Raw genomic sequence first — 15,833 nt, forward strand, 5'->3', positions numbered from 1 at the left:
ATAGACCTGCTTAAAACAAACACTTCATCCAGAAGAGCAGCAGGGCTTGTTAGTGTATATACATATATAATTCATAGCAGAAATCATGATCTATGTTGTGTCTCCTTCTCCACCAAGACATCACAATTTATATAGTTATGGTCGCTGCTGATACAAAACCTTTTCCATCTTTGTTGTCCTTCAATTTGATAGAGTATGACTGAATTTGAAATGGCTAATTCTTTTACACTGAGTCAAAATGTCATTATGAATGGACGAATTGAAATGCTCTAAAATTACTTGGAATAAATAAATGCTCTATTAACTTCTGTTAAAAAAGTAAAGCTATCTTTTTTCACCTTAATTTTGTTAAGTAGATAATAATAATAATAATAATAATAATAATCTAACAAAAGTTGAACAATTAGATAATAGTTGGTAATATTCTTATGTTTGTGCATGCAAATATTAACATCAGAATCTATATGATCAATGAGAAATACATCTATAATTATATACATATATCTATAATTCAGTGTCAGTACAGAAATGCCAAAACAGGTGAAGAAGCTTTATATCACCGGTGCAAATGACAAGTCAAGTGAAAGTAAGTGAACACACCCTCTACAGAGAACACACTTAAATATGAAAATTAAATTAAATTTTTCTGCTAATTTTAGTGCACAATTTCTATTTATTTGCTAAGATTTACATATTGTGGAAAAAAAAAATAAAATGCACAATAACTTTTACACAGGCCACATTTCATGTCTTTTCCCAGGATGTTAAATTCTGTAAATGAACAGTAATCGTGGACTCAAATTTGCAGAAGTGTGTTCTCTATAGAGGATGGGTTAACTTACTTTCACTTCTCATGAAAACCATGCAGTTTGACTAGGACGCCCAAACTTTTGCCGACGTCTGTATATCACTGGATGAACAGTTCATACTGACGTCCGTTTTCATCCTTAGAAGATCCTGGTTTACTGTGTCTAATTATCTAAGAGATTTCTCTCATTTTATCGTTGATAAACATATAGTAAAATCCACAAATGTTGCCAATCAAAATTCTATGCAGGGCAATTCTAATAAGTGACAACATAAAGGACAGATCCAATATCTCCCTGAAACTATTTATTTATTTATTTATTTATTTAGATTGTTGATTGGTTGGTTGGTTTATGTGTTTGTTTGGCATTGTCTGATGACTCTGTTTCACTCTCATTTTAAGTAAACGGATTTTTTAATAACCAGAAGGAGCCATTCAGTACTCACATTAAGATATATTCAAAGTAAAACATGGAATAAAAGGCATGAGCAGTGACTAATCAGGGTGTGTCTCTGTGCCAAGTGCATGTACTAAATGCCCAGTTGGCTGAACAAGTCTGTTTCTTAGTCACCGGTCGAGTTTCCACCTTTTAACTGACGTTTAATCTAAAGGGAACAGACCAGCACAGCATTCATCATGCGTTCTGCGCTCTATGCAGTAGGTCAGCAATGTATACATGTAATTTATACAGCAATGTCAACATGAAAGAGCATTTGTTCCTGAACTACCACAGGATTAAGAGTGGCTGTTTAATGTAAAAGTCCCACATTTTTCCTCCAAAACAAAGATTTGTTCCAGATTTTATAGTATTTTGTGTGTTTGTTTTTAATTTTCTTTTTTTTTGTGTGTTTCTAAAGTAATACAGTGCAAAAATAATGGCCCTAGATAGAACCAGACAGCGAAACTGCTTTTACACACTCTTATATGTACCAAATTAAGCTTCTCTAACAGTTCTACTATTATTTGTATATTACTGTAACACCTAATACAGGTCACATGTGATCTTAAATTTCTTTTACTGCTATCTTGCTGCTCTATGAAAGCTTGAATGATAGTCAGCTGGCACACTAACAGGTAATAGCTTTAGCATAAAATGCTAAATTTATGTAAACAATCTGTCTAATGTATAATACAACTCTGAAAACTGGAACAGATTTTATTTTTTCAGGAACTGGCGCATTCCTTTAAATCTCATCAGTAGAACATTGTAGGGGGGATTAAGTCTCTGAGGCCTACAGATAGGCTTCTGATACCCATTCACTTCAGTTATTCCCTCTTATTGAAAAGCATGGCCTTACGTTGTGATGAAAGCCACAACATTCCCTTTTCAGGGACAGGCCCTGGCACTTATGAAGAACGCTTCTGTACCAGACAGGCCTTTTTAATCTATGAAGGGGCTCTACAACAGAAAAAGAGGGTTCCCGTACTGGGATAGACTAAAGAACTCCTGAGCTTTTCCTTCTTCTAAGAGTGCGTACCAGGGACATCACTAGAGGTTCACTGACACGGGGGCTAAGCCTGTACTAGGGGGGTCTGGGGGCATGGTCCACAAATATAATTTTTTTAATAGCCCCAAAATGTTTGTAATGCACTTTTAGATTAGCAACAGCCAGAAAATGTCAGGTACATCTTCCACATTAAGTATATCAAAAATAATTATTTGGTCAAACTGGCATAGTGTATATTAAGCACAGAGCTAGTATAAAAAACACCATATCCATCCACTTACAACAGACACAGATCAAGCAAAGGCACTGAAGTCAGTGCTACCTCCTTTCTCTCTTAAATAAACTGCAAGGTCCTAAATATATTATTCGAACACACAGATTATAGATCAGTTTAGTCTCAGCTGGTGCAGTCAGTGTGATTTTGCTCTTTGGGCATGTTTAATAAGCTAGGTGAGTTTCATGTATTATATTTTCTCAGTTAAGTTAAATTAAATTCAGTATTAATTTTAACCAAAGGTTTATACAACTCTTGATCACCAACCTCCATCGCATCTGCTCCTTCAGTCCTTCAACCTTTTCAGTCTCCATCAGCTTTTTTTTCTCTCCCTCTATATAAAAGTAAATTTTATTAAACTCAGATTTCCAAGAACTCAAGGAAATAATGATTAATCAATTATTTATTTTTTGTTTGTTTGTTTCAACTGGTAAAATCTACAGGTTGAGGAACTGAAGGATATAAAACATAAAGAGTTATGATGACCTTTTCATACAAAGCTTAAGTAGCATTTTTTTGTTGTTTAGTTTTCCACCTTAAATGCTGCAGTAACTTCAGCCTCGTCCTTTCACTGACGTGAACTCACTGTAAACAATGTATGGCAAATACTAGTGTCATTGGTTGCAAACACTGAAGAGAAATATAAAAACAAAGAATGTAACAATATTTCTATCCCTCTTGTTCGTTCATTCTCTGCACTATAAAGTGAGGTTTAACTAGTTGGCTTGTCAGCTAGTTAGCTAATGTCAGTGTTTGCCTGGCCTCTCTTCTTTAACGCTACCTCACTTAACCCAAAGTTCACTAGCTAAAGTCGGCTACAGTTAACAAGAAACCTAGTAAAAAAAACAGATATCCAGCCTTAGTGACCATATTTTGGCCCAAATCCATATTGTGGGTGGATATATTCACTGTTTCACTCTGTATATTAGGTCTAATGTTTATTTTGGTGAGCTTTCAGCCAAAATCCTGCCTTCAGCTTGGCTACCGATTACTTTGCAGTGCGCAACCAGAGCCCCTCCCCCAGGTCTGATATGATTGGCTGACAACGCAAGAGGTCTGATACGATTGGCTGAACGTTACGTCAGTCAATCTCAGGTAGTAGCAGAGGCAGCGCTGCTTTAGAGCAGCAGCAGCGCCTCCCCCCAGGCCGCATCCTGCTATTACAGTATATTGTGTGTATGAAAATAAACTAGATGATTTGGGCTAGTAATGTACGTTTACTTAAGAAGGGGGACTAAATAACATTAAGGAGGGCTAAAGCCCCCTGAAATTGGCCTAGCTAGGTCCATGGTGTGTACAGTGCTCCCCTCGATGCAGGAGCACTCCTGCTATAAAGCGTAATGGGAACAAACACCGGGCAGCCGCCTGCTGGCCTGTTCGTGTTGGCTGTCTGCGAAGGCGATTATGCTATTTTTGACCTGCGCTATCCTTTTCCTTCCAGTTCAGGTTTGAAATGGCCCTGTATTTGCTCGGCCACGCACAGGCCAGGCCCTATAGCAGGCAAACATGGGTATACTGTTTACATTTTGGGGTTCTAGCGCGCTGTTTACATACCACACACAAGGTGTTAAAACCCCTGAAACCACTCTGAGTTCTGGTGTTGAGCCAGACTGCAGCAGACACTGATTACCCTGAGCTGGTGAACAGCTTTGCGCTGCTCTGCAGAGTGACGTGTCTCTCTGACACACTGACCTACTTTTTCGGCGTAAGCGCTTTTATTTATTTATTTATTTATTTTTACCCGCCCCTAAATTAACCCACAGAGGCGGAGCGGGGCTGCAGGGCTCCGTGACCGCCCATCGGGCCAGCCTAGGGAGAACAAACGTGTGCAGAACAGCGAGAAAAACATTACAAATACAAATACACGTCTCACACGTAGATCGCGAGCGGGCTAACGTTAGTCGCCATGACGACGACGACGCAGGCTAGTGTACGCAAGGCTCACGTAGTATGTTTGTTTACCACACGAAGGCAAAGAAAATAGGCCAGAAAATAGTTATTAAATGTAAAGAGGTTACCTGAAAGTAACAGAATATTAGGATATATGGGTATGTGAGGGGAAGTGTTTAAATAGTGGATCATTTTAAGGGGGAAAAAGCAGCAGAAAGAGAAGCTGAGTCCCAAACCGTGTAACTAACGTTAATAGTACATCGCCATAAGCAGTACATTCATTAGTAACAGGCTGTTTAATGTATAGGATTGTTTAGTATGTGGAAGAGAGAGAGAGAGAGAGAGAGAGAGAGAGAGAGAGAGAGTATGGAAGTAATGGTCGGCACTGGAAAAATATAGTAGTCATGATAATGTGGTAATATAGTAGTCATGATAAATGTAAGTCATGGTAATGAGACAGTTTTCCATATTTATTACTAAATATCTCATAATAATGAGAGTTTCCCATATTTATGACTTGGTATCTCATACTTATGACATAATATTTCGTTATTAAGACATGCTATCCCATAATAACGAGATCCTGTTTCATGACTATGATTTAGTATCTCGTCCTTTTGACTTAATATCTCATAATTACGACTTGGTCTCTCATAATAATGACTTACTACGTCTTAATTATGACTTGCAGTCTCGTAATAGTGATTCATTTTCTCATAATTATGAGAAATTAAGTTATTTTTATGAGATACTACGTCGTAATTACGAGATTGTAATTCTTAACTCTAAGATACAAAGTCAAAAGAATGAGATAGGGTCACATTATTATGATATACTAAGTCAAAAATATGGAAAACGTTTCTCATTATTATGACTCACTAAATTGTAATATATTTTTCTCAGTGGCTGAAACGAGATAGAGAGAAATATTAGTATATCTATGGAGGGAGAGAGAGAGAGAGAAATATTAGTATATCTATGGAGAGAGAGAGAGAGAGAGAGAGAGAAATAAATATTAGTATATCTATGGAGGGAGAGAGAGAGAGAGAGAGAGAGAGAGAGAGAGAGAGAGAGAGAGAGAGAGTCAGAGTCCATGTTTTCCCGCGCTCACGTGCCAGCGCGTGCACGCGTGCCTTTCAGTAGTGTGGCTGCGATGCCAAAGCCCAGCTTAGCAACACGGCTAACGCGGATACTACTAGCGTTACTACTGCTCTGCTGCTGCGGCTGCTGGGGTTGTTTTTTTATGATTCAAAGCTGTTTTTAGTACACATTGGAGCTAAATTACACGGCGTTGGCACGAGTCGGAGTCCGGCGGTGGAATAAATAACATCTACCCTCTCTTTGTTTGCTTGTTTGGAAGATTATAATGCTCTTTCTTCTGAAAGGATCCTGAACCGAGCGAGTGAGTAAGTAAGTATGCGCGGTGCTGCCTTTACCCTCCTCCCTCGGGCCGAAGTCGGTCTGTCTGTCATTGTATTTCGTATGAAGCTAAAAACAGGCCGTGTTAAGGACACCTGTGTTCCGATTAGTGACGATTTTGCCTATTTTTTGGTTGTGTTAACGTAGAGAATACGATAAATTATGGTGTTAGTTCTCCTAAAGGGGTGGGCGGTATAACAGAACGTAGATACCGCGATACTAATAGACATTCTCGATACGTTTCTCGACTCACGGTATGAGTCACGATATGTTGTTTTTACTGAGGTTTGCCGAGTTGGAACAGACACTGGTTTGTAAGTAAGTGACTGGTTGAGTCTCCACCTTTAATCTGAAGTGTACTAGCTAAAGCAGGAGAACAGACTAGCATGGTAAAGCATAATGTTCTGCACTAACGTTATATGCAGGTCAGCAGTGTAAACATGCAATTTATGTAACAATGTCAACATGAAAAAGCATTTATATTGCTGACTTTCACATTAACAGGGGATTCCTGTCTCACTTTATAGCATTGAGAGTAGACATTTAATGTCATGGTCCCACATTTTTCCTCCAAAACAAACACCTTTTCCAGTTTTCATAGTTTTGTGTGTATAGTGTTTTTTTGTTGTTGTTGTTGTTGTTATTGAATGTGTGTTACTAAAGTAAGATATAGTGCAAAATAATGGCCCATAGGCTTCCACAGGGCACAGGACAAGACAGCAAGCTTGCTTTTATACACTCCTCAATGTAATATATTTTTATATTACAATAAGACCTAAACCAGGTCACTTAATCTGTCTTTCGCTTGCTTTTCTGTCAGTCAGTCACTGTCGCTGTGTCATGATACTAATAAACATTTTCTTAATGATATGAGTCACGATATGTTGCTTTTGTTGACGTTTGACAAGTTGGAACAGTCAATGACAAACCAGCCGTGCCACCTTAACAAAAGGGCTAATAAACAGGGCTAATAACATAGTGCTCTCTTTGTAATAAAACATGTAGCCATTCTTTAAATACTGATGAAATCCATGTAATTTATCACAATATTGTCATAATTATTTGTAGTTATAATGTTACAGTTAGTAAAATCACCATTTGCCACCCGTCCATGTAGGTTCTAGGTCTATTTCTACCCTATTAATAGGTACAGAACAAAACAGAACAGTGTCTTATAGCTGCCACACTTCTGTCAGTGATTGTAGAGCCTCATGTGTTCATATACAGCTCTCATGTGTTCATATACAGACTTAAGCAGAGTCATGGGACGAATGAGTCACCGTCTTGACCCATGTTTCTACTTCAACAGGATGAAACGAGGCCGAGTAAACATTGCGGCCAAGTGCCAGAGCTTCAGCCCTACCCAGAACAGAGCCAAGAGGCAAAGGACTGGCCAGGGAGTGTCTGCCTCACAGAGTTATGTCCATGACTGGGGCAACCTGCCCCATCACATCGTCCTGCACATCTTCCAGTACCTGTCTTTAGTGGACCGAGCGCGGGCCTCGTCCGTGTGCCGCTGCTGGAATGATGTGTTTCACATCCCTGAGCTGTGGAGGCGTTTTGAATTCGAGCTGAACCAGCCGGCCACGTCCTACCTGAGGTCCACTCACCCTGACCTCATCCAGCAGATCATCAAGAGACACGCTCAGCACCTGCAGTACGTCAGCTTCAAGGTAAACCGGCCTTGGCAGTTGCACAACACTACAGCAGAACAGTTCCTTAAGGCCTAAGCACACTGACCCAATGCTCACCAAACAAATGGCAGTGTTCTTATGTTGTACAGTTTTATGTATGATTAGAAAAAGTCAATACACCTTTGTCATTCCTTCTCCCTACAGCCAAATGTAGGTAAGGGATGAAATGTAGTACCTCTGTTATATGGTGCAACATTTAAAGGGCCCATATAATAGAGAACTGGAACTTTTTTAAAATAAAAGCCTTGGAAACACTGTTAAAGTTTAAAGAAATACCCCTTAGAACCTGCTATATATGGTCTATATATATATATATATGTATGAAAATTAAGCTGTTATAGTGGCCAGTTTTGAATGAATTGATCTTGTGATGTCAGAAAAAACAAAACATTTACACACAGTAACAAAAACAGCCTGTTGAATATTAAGCAACAAAGAGAGGTTGGAAAATAGTCGTGTATAATTTAAGTATGAAATAATAAAATAAATAAAATGGCACTTTTTGAGAAAAACGCCAATGATTTTGACAGAAAAACATTAAATAGGACTACAGCAAAGACAAACAATTTGCAAATTATTTGAATGGTGATGAAAATTGGAAACCATGATGAAAAATGCTGTTTTTTTTCTTTGCTCTCTAACCATTTTCTGTTGTTGAGGACATTGGATTTTGTGGCTCATAATGTAGCCTACTACAGTTTATTTAATCTACACTATTATTATTTATTGTCAGCTCAGTTTTTTTCCTATCGAAAGCAGTTTTTCTTGATAATTAAAGTGTGTTTTTATTTATTGTTTTTATATTTATGGCATAAATAAAATTTCAGAAGAAAAAAGACCTTCACTTATAGTTTTCAGCCAGACATATCTTGATTTCTGGCCAGGAATTCTCATTTTGGTGCATCACTATTGGATATTTTTGGTACATTAAATCCACACAAATGTCATGAGTGGACTTAAGAGAAATAAAAATCAAGGAAAAAGTGGGATGTGGGCTCTTTAACACAGAACCTCAACAGTACAAACAGACAATACAGGCAATAAACTGAATCAAACACTGTACAATAAACTGTACAACAATTAACTATGAGGATATCTGCTAAACCTATTTAGGAGAACATTCGAGAGTCTTCCAACACTGGAATGGCAGACACAACAACCAGACATTTGGGTGTGTTGGAGTTCATTGGGTCTTTGTGCTCCGTCCTTTACAGATTAAATGAAAAGGTGCTGCAGAACCCAATCACTGTCTCACAGCTTGAGATATCATCTTCAGGACTGGGACTCAGCTTTCCTGGACACAGTAAAGCCTTCAGTATTAAATTAACGCCTCCAGAGCTCATTTGGAGCAGTTAATTTATTGCTGCTTATTTTACGGTGTGGCGGTGACTAATGGATGTAAAATATGATGTGGTCCAAAGGCCAGGAGTCCACAAACTGTACATTAATTCTAGGCCTATTTACAAGTCATGTTAACGGCCAAATTTGTGAAGTGCTACTCATGCCTTCATGTTTTACTTTGCGCTTAACTATAAACACTGCTGTCTGGTGTTCTTCATCTTGTCTCTGTAGAGGGCCTATTTAGCCTGTTTGGGTCTCAGGGGGTGCACTGCCAGACATCTCACTCTGCATTATAACTCTGCATTATTAGTCGGTAACGTTTGTTCACTAGTGACGATTTTCTCAAGAACCCTGCTGTTTGTAAGTTATACAGACCATTCAGTGAAATAGAAAAAATATGACATATAATATGACCATGTATGTCACATATACACTATATGGCCAAAACATCAACCCCCCTCCTCTAATTATTGAATTCAGGCATTTTAGGCACACCCATTACTAACGGGTGTATATAATCAAGCACCTAGTCATGCAGTCTCCAAAGACAAAACATTGGCATTAGAAAGGGTCACACTGAAGAGCTCAATGACTTAAAGCACAGCACTGCCATAAGATGCCACCTTTGGCACAAGTCAGTTTGTGAAGTTACTGCCCTGCTAGATCTGCCCCGGTCAGCTGTAGGTGCTATTTTTGTCTTTAATCTTAAATGGAAGCTTCTAGGAGCAACAACAGCTCAGCTACGAAGCGGTAGACCACTCAAACCCACAGAGCGGGGCTGCCGAATGCTGCAGCACATAGCACATAAATATTGCCTGTCCTCTGTTGAATCACTCACTACAGAGTTCCAGACTGTCTCTGGAAGCAACATCAGCACAAGAACTGCACATTGGGAGCTTCCAATGTGGGTTTCCTTGGCCGAGCAGCTGCACACAAGATTATTATGCGCAGTGCCAAGTGTCAGCTGGGATGGGAAAGCACACCGCCACTGGACTCTGGAGCAGTGGAGTTATGAATCACGCTTCACCATCTGTCAGTCTGATGGATGAATCTGTGCTTGATGGATGCCAGGAAAACGCTACCTACTGGAACATATAGTGCCAACAGTAAAGTTTGGTGGAGGAGGGATAATGATTTGTGGCTGTTTTCCATGGTTTGGGCCCCTCAGCTCCAGTGAAGGGTGATGTTAATGCTACGGCATACAAAGACATTTTAGACAATTATATGCTTCCAACTTTCTGACAACAGCATAACTGAGGCCTTGTGCACAAAGAGAGCTCCATAAAGACATGGTTTGATGAGTTTGGTGTGGAGGAAGTCCACTGGTCTGCACAGAGCCTTGACCTCAACCCCACTGAACACCTTTGGGATGAAGTGGAACGTTGATTGTGAGCCAGGCCCTCTCATCCAACATCAGTGCCTGACCTTTCAAATGCTCTTTTTTACAAATGGGCACAGATTCCCACAGACACAGTCCAAAATCTTGTGGAAGGCTTTCCCAGAAGAGTGGAGACTCTATTAGCCACAAAGGTGGGGCAACTCCATATTAATGCACATGGTTTTGGAATGGGCTGTCCAAGAAGCTCATATAGGTGTGATGGTCAGATGTCCACATACTTTTGGCCATATTGTCTATTTAAAATTCAACACCCCCAACGTAGAATGTGTTCCAGTGTCTGTATGTTCAGAACTTTTTATCTCTTTCTTTCTCTTATACATGGCACTGTATTGCTGTATCTGGCACTGAAAGCTTCCTCAATCTTAAACCAGAAGTGAGAAGGCGTACAAGCTTTATTCTGTATAATTACATCAAATAAAAATGTATCACATTATCAAGTGCATTAAGAAAGTTACCACCTACAGCCTGCATCCTTTGCTGAACTGCACGAATCTAACCTTTGTATCAAAATGGAAAACTCTAACGAAATGTTTATCAAAAAAGATAGATGGATGGATGGATGGATAGATAGACAGACAGTAGCAAAACATAATTGCACAGAAACTCACATATATCAGGCAGAAATGCTAATGGAAATAAAAAAAGACATAAAAAATTGGACATACGTATGAGTGAAAGTATGAGAGAGTAGAAATAGAAGTATATCTATTTGGCATATTTACGTAGCATATAAGACAGATTTGTTGTCGGCAAAACCAACATTTTCTTTTTTCTTTTTATATCTCTGCATCTTGTCCTCAAAATACCCTATTCCAACTGATAACTACTGAACGGTTATCGTTATTGATGTTTCTTTTACATATGTATAGTTCTGTGACAAAAGCTTTCCTATTTGTTGTTTTTCATTTTTTTGACTTAAAATTGACAGCTGCCCTTTACATTGTGTCAAAATGTCATGATAAATGGACCAATAGAAGAAGTCAGTTTATTGAAATAAATAATTAAATAATGAATTCTTTAATATGGCAATTTCCTGCAAATGTCAGTGTATACTTTCTGTTTATTTGCTGAATTTAACATAGTGGACAAAAATATGTAAAATGTGCTTGCTCCCAAACATTTGCATGTGCCAGATATTGGACTGGTTTCCGAGACAGAGATTAAGCCTAGTCCTGGACTACATTCTCCTTTCAATGGAGAATCTCAGTACTAGGCTTAATCTTAGCCCTTTGTCTTATTTTTTTCTAAATATGGTACATTTAGCAAATAAACAGTAACTCTGCATTCAGTTTTCACAAGTGTGTTCTCTGTAGAGGATGTTTTAACTTCTTTTTTACTTAAGAAATCAACAAAACGTAATTTGGCCCAGGGTGCCTAAACTTTTTCATAAGACTATATGCAATTATAAGAGTGAGTAACTGAAAGTAGACCTACTAATAAGCAACAAGAATATAATGGTTAAAAGCTGCCTTAAATATTTATCCTCAGTGTAGTTTTGGTCAGTCATGGCAGTGCACCTTGTGTACCTTTTGTTAGCACAATAAGTTGAACACTTCCCAGAAATTCTGGGACAGATTCCTTGACCTGACATGTACAGGAAAAACAGTGAGCCTGATTCTGATTCACATCACAGCTTACGGCCTGCAGGTCAGTTTTATCTCATTTGGTTCACCATGATCAAATTTCAACCATCAACCTTAAGGTTTACCGCCATTCCAGCTCATGCATTAAGGTAGAGTATGTTTAAAGTCGACATGAACTGAAATAATAATGTACTGTCTTTCTGTGCTGTGACGTATTTACAAAAAAATCACAGTATCGAGGAGGGTCTCTGAGCTAGTTGAGTGTTTTCTCTCAGTGATAAGTGTGGGTGAAAGGAGGGGAGGTGAAACATGTTACTACAACCCCATTTTCTAAAAAAGTTGGGATGCCGTGCAAAATGTAAATGAAAACAAAATGCAATGATGTGCAAATCATTTAAACCCTATGCTTATTTGAAAAAAGTACAAAGACAACATATCAAATGCTGAAACTGAGAAATTTTATTGTTTTTTTGAAATATATATGCCCATTTTGAATTTGATGGCAGCAACATGGATGCTGGCTTTTGAACCGTGTGAACTGTGACCACAGGACACTTTTCCACTTCACCTTAGTCCATCTTAAATGAGCTCGGGCCCAGAGAAGGTGGCAGCGTTTCTGGATCCTGTTTATATATGATTTCTTCTTTGCATAGTAGAGTTTAATTTGCATGTGTGGATGCAGTGACAACCTGTTTTCACAGACGGTGGTTTTCAGAAGTGTTTCTGAGCCCATGCAGTGATTTCCAGTACAGAATCATGTCTGTATTTAATGCAGTGTCGTCTGAGGCCCAAAGATCTTAGTATTGTCACAGAAGCTATGTTGCTGTGATTTGCATTTAAATATCTACAACTCAAAACCTCATTCAGATCCCTTTTTTCAATAGTGTACTGTCGAACATGAGCTACACTGTTTTTTTTAAATGTCTGTGTTTTTGTGCTGCAGGTTGACAGCTGCACAGAGTCTGCAGAGGCAGCGTGTAACATCTTGTCCCAGCTGGTGAACTGCACTATTAAAACCCTGGGCCTGATCTCAACAGCAAGGCCCAGCTTTATGAATGTCTCTCAGGTACTGCACATGCAGTCACATTACCCCCATCCTGCTGTCATAGTGCTCTGAGACTCAGTGAGCTCAAATGACATGATGGCTCAATGGAGAAGGTGTGAAAAGCCCTTGGTGCTGACTCTGCATGTCTCCTTGTGTGTTCTGTCCCCAGTCACACTTCGTGTCTGCGCTGACGGTGGTGTTTGTGAACTCCAAGTCTCTGTCCTCCATAAAAATTGATGATACGCCAGTTGACGACCCTTCCCTGAAGGTTCTGGTGGCCAACAACAGTGACACGCTGAAGCTCCTGAAGATGAGTAGTTGTCCACACGTCTCCCCAGCAGGTTTGTGAAATATGTATGTTGCATCCAGTCTGGAATTAAAGCCATTTACAATAGAGAGTGACTAAAACCTGCTGCCCTGCACTTGGGGTTTTCTCTGCTCCAACACCTGAATCATTCAAGTCATCGAGGGTTTGATAAATAGCTGAATCAGATGTGGTGTGGCAAAAAAAGACTGCACAGTACAGTGGGCCGCTACTGGGATATAAGAAAACATGATTTAGATAAACATTAAACTGTTTAGATCCTATTTTTTTAGTAAAACTGCATGATCCTTTTGCAAATCCATCTCATTTAATGCTGAATGCATTTTAAAGTCTATAGAACCATAAAACTGCTGGCTGGTTCTTTAGTTACTGCAGGCTGGTTAGTTTAGTTACACATAGATGTGAGAATTTCACCGATTAGGAAGTCTCAAATCTGTTTGTGAACGAGATGTCAGCCATGTATTGATATAATTATAATTTTGATAGATTCCTATGAATCTGAAAGGAATGATAGGGTTAGAAAATCAAATGTACAAAATGTTTCACTCACCCCAGATGTTATTGACCACAGAATACATATTTTTTAGTCCAAATTTTGCTTCTTTAGTTTAAAACTAGAGCAGCAAGGCTAAACTCAGTAGTCACCCTAATAGCCCGAATTGTTTCTGTAAAAAATGCATCACCAAATCGCTCAATTTGCTCAAACCACATCCAGATCTTCATTAAGGTCACAGAGGCTTGTCGATGTGGACTAGAACACAGTATGACATACTGTATAAAAATGAACAAAAGTGCAGGCAGACGTTTTAGACAACAATGTCTGTATTCACAAACCAGTAGGTGTGCTGACCTAGAATCAATATTTGTGACGGTTATTGTCATAAATATGGAGGAATATGGTCTAAGATCAGTCCTGCTTTCTGAATTGGCAGCCAGTAGCTGTACGCAGCATTTTTATAGCTCAAAGCAAGTTGTGCTGTGATCTTAACTACATGGACATATCTGCCTGACCTTAATGAATACCTGAATGAAGTGTTGGTGATGTATTTTTGCAGAAACAGTTCGGGCTATTTGGGTGACTTTTGTGACTATTGTGTTTTTGTTAGCAATGCTGTCCTTGTAACTCCAGCTCTAAACTAAGCAAATGAAATTTGGACTCCAAACGTTTTGGCTCATAACCTACGTCTCAGGTGTTACGAAAACTGGGTAAATTAGATTTTTTGTCGATTTTTTTCTGTTTCTTTAAACATTCTTGAATGAGTAAAACAACATGATGGTCAAGCAAATCCATCTCATTATAATGCCACATATTTCCAAAGGTCAAATACAAGTATTGCGACATTTCTGTGTTATTATATTAGACCAATGTGGTTGTATTACTACCCAATATTGGTATAGTAGCATATCTTAGTAGTGCTTCTATATACTATATGTTGCTACAAAGACTTTCCAAACAATATTTCAAACAATAATGTCATATGAATAAAGATTGGTCTATATTATTATTGACTACTTATTGGATTACATGAATACCTCGATTTATCAAAACACCCACAGAACACTCATCTGGCACTATGATTGGTCGGGATACTCACAGCACAATAGAAAACATTTGGATTGGTTAGAGGGCTCTTTTGTATATTTCAGACTTGAGCAACATCAGCATTTTAAAGGACTAAAAATTAGACTAGTTGAGGGCACTTGAAGAGATCACAGACCTGTTTGTGACCTGCAATTAGAAGTTGTTTTCTGATGCTGTACCGTATTGGTATTTTGAGCAGACCCCTCAATAACAGGCCCACTTTGTGCTCATTCAGGAATCCTGTGTGTGGCAGACCAGTGCCACGGCCTGCGAGAGCTGGCACTCAACTACCACCTCCTGAGCGACGAGCTGCTGCTGGCGCTCTCCTCAGAAAAGCACGTGCACCTGGAGCACCTGCGCATCGATGTGGTGAGCGAGAACCCGGGCCAGACCCAGTTCCACAGCATCAAGAAGAGCAGCTGGGACGCCCTTATCCGCCACTCTCCGCAGGTCAACATCGTCATGTACTTCTTCCTGTACGAGGAGGAGTTCGAGCCGTTCTTCTGTGAGGAAACACCCGTCACGCACCTGTACTTCGGCCGTGCCGTCAGCAAGGACATGCTGGGCCGCATCGGGCTGAACTGTCCGCGCCTGGTGGAGCTGGTGGTATGCGCCAATGGACTGGAGCCCCTGGATGAGGAGCTGATCCGCATCGCCGAGCGCTGCAAGAGCCTGACGGCCATTGGCCTGGGCGAGTGCGAGGTCACCTGCAGCGGTTTCATGGAGTTCGTGAAGATGTGCGGCGGCCGCCTCAGCCAGCTGTCCATCATGGAGGAGGTCCTGATACCGGACAACAGCTACAGTGTGGAGCAGATACACAGCGAGGTGTCCAAGCACCTCGGACGCATCTGGTTCCCTGACATGATGCCCACCTGGTAGACATATGTATGGGCATGTATATGTACAGTACAGTGTAAATGACTAAGAGAATTACATTTAAAGATATTTATTTGAGCACTATGTGTTTATTTGCTCTGACAGATGTCAGAATAAATACAAATAAATTTGAATACAATAAATTGTGA

At 39.6% G+C, this 15,833-nt stretch overlaps 1 protein-coding gene across 2 annotated transcripts; it reads left to right on the forward strand.

Annotated features, from left to right (window-relative positions):
• The first annotated feature begins 5,507 nt into the window (after positions 1 to 5,507).
• fbxl3l (F-box and leucine-rich repeat protein 3, like) lies at positions 5,508 to 15,833 on the forward strand. 2 transcript variants are annotated; one of them, XM_036576932.1, is made up of 5 exons: positions 5,508 to 5,826; positions 7,149 to 7,512; positions 12,800 to 12,922; positions 13,071 to 13,242; positions 15,044 to 15,833. In XM_036576932.1, the coding sequence occupies exons 2-5, from the start codon at positions 7,150 to 7,152 to the stop codon at positions 15,685 to 15,687; spliced, it is 1,302 nt and encodes a 433-aa protein (XP_036432825.1). In that variant the 5' UTR covers positions 5,508 to 5,826; position 7,149; the 3' UTR covers positions 15,688 to 15,833. The 2 variants fall into 2 exon arrangements, with proteins under 2 accessions (XP_036432825.1, XP_036432824.1); XM_036576931.1 differs by having other exon boundaries at positions 5,517 to 5,830.

The sequence above is a fragment of the Colossoma macropomum genome, unplaced genomic scaffold (assembly GCF_904425465.1).
Source record: "Colossoma macropomum unplaced genomic scaffold, Colossoma_macropomum, whole genome shotgun sequence".
Taxonomy (NCBI): Eukaryota; Metazoa; Chordata; class Actinopteri; order Characiformes; family Serrasalmidae; genus Colossoma; species Colossoma macropomum.

Bases quoted from the DNA above. Each gene is read 5' to 3' on its own strand.
- fbxl3l (XM_036576932.1), top strand. From the start codon at position 7,150: ATGAAACGAGGCCGAGTAAACATTGCGGCCAAGTGCCAGAGCTTCAGC. The intron at 7,513-12,799 runs GTAAACCGGCCT...TTTGTGCTGCAG, and splicing joins TGCAGTACGTCAGCTTCAAG to GTTGACAGCTGCACAGAGTC. The intron at 13,243-15,043 runs GTTTGTGAAATA...GTGCTCATTCAG, and splicing joins TCCACACGTCTCCCCAGCAG to GAATCCTGTGTGTGGCAGAC.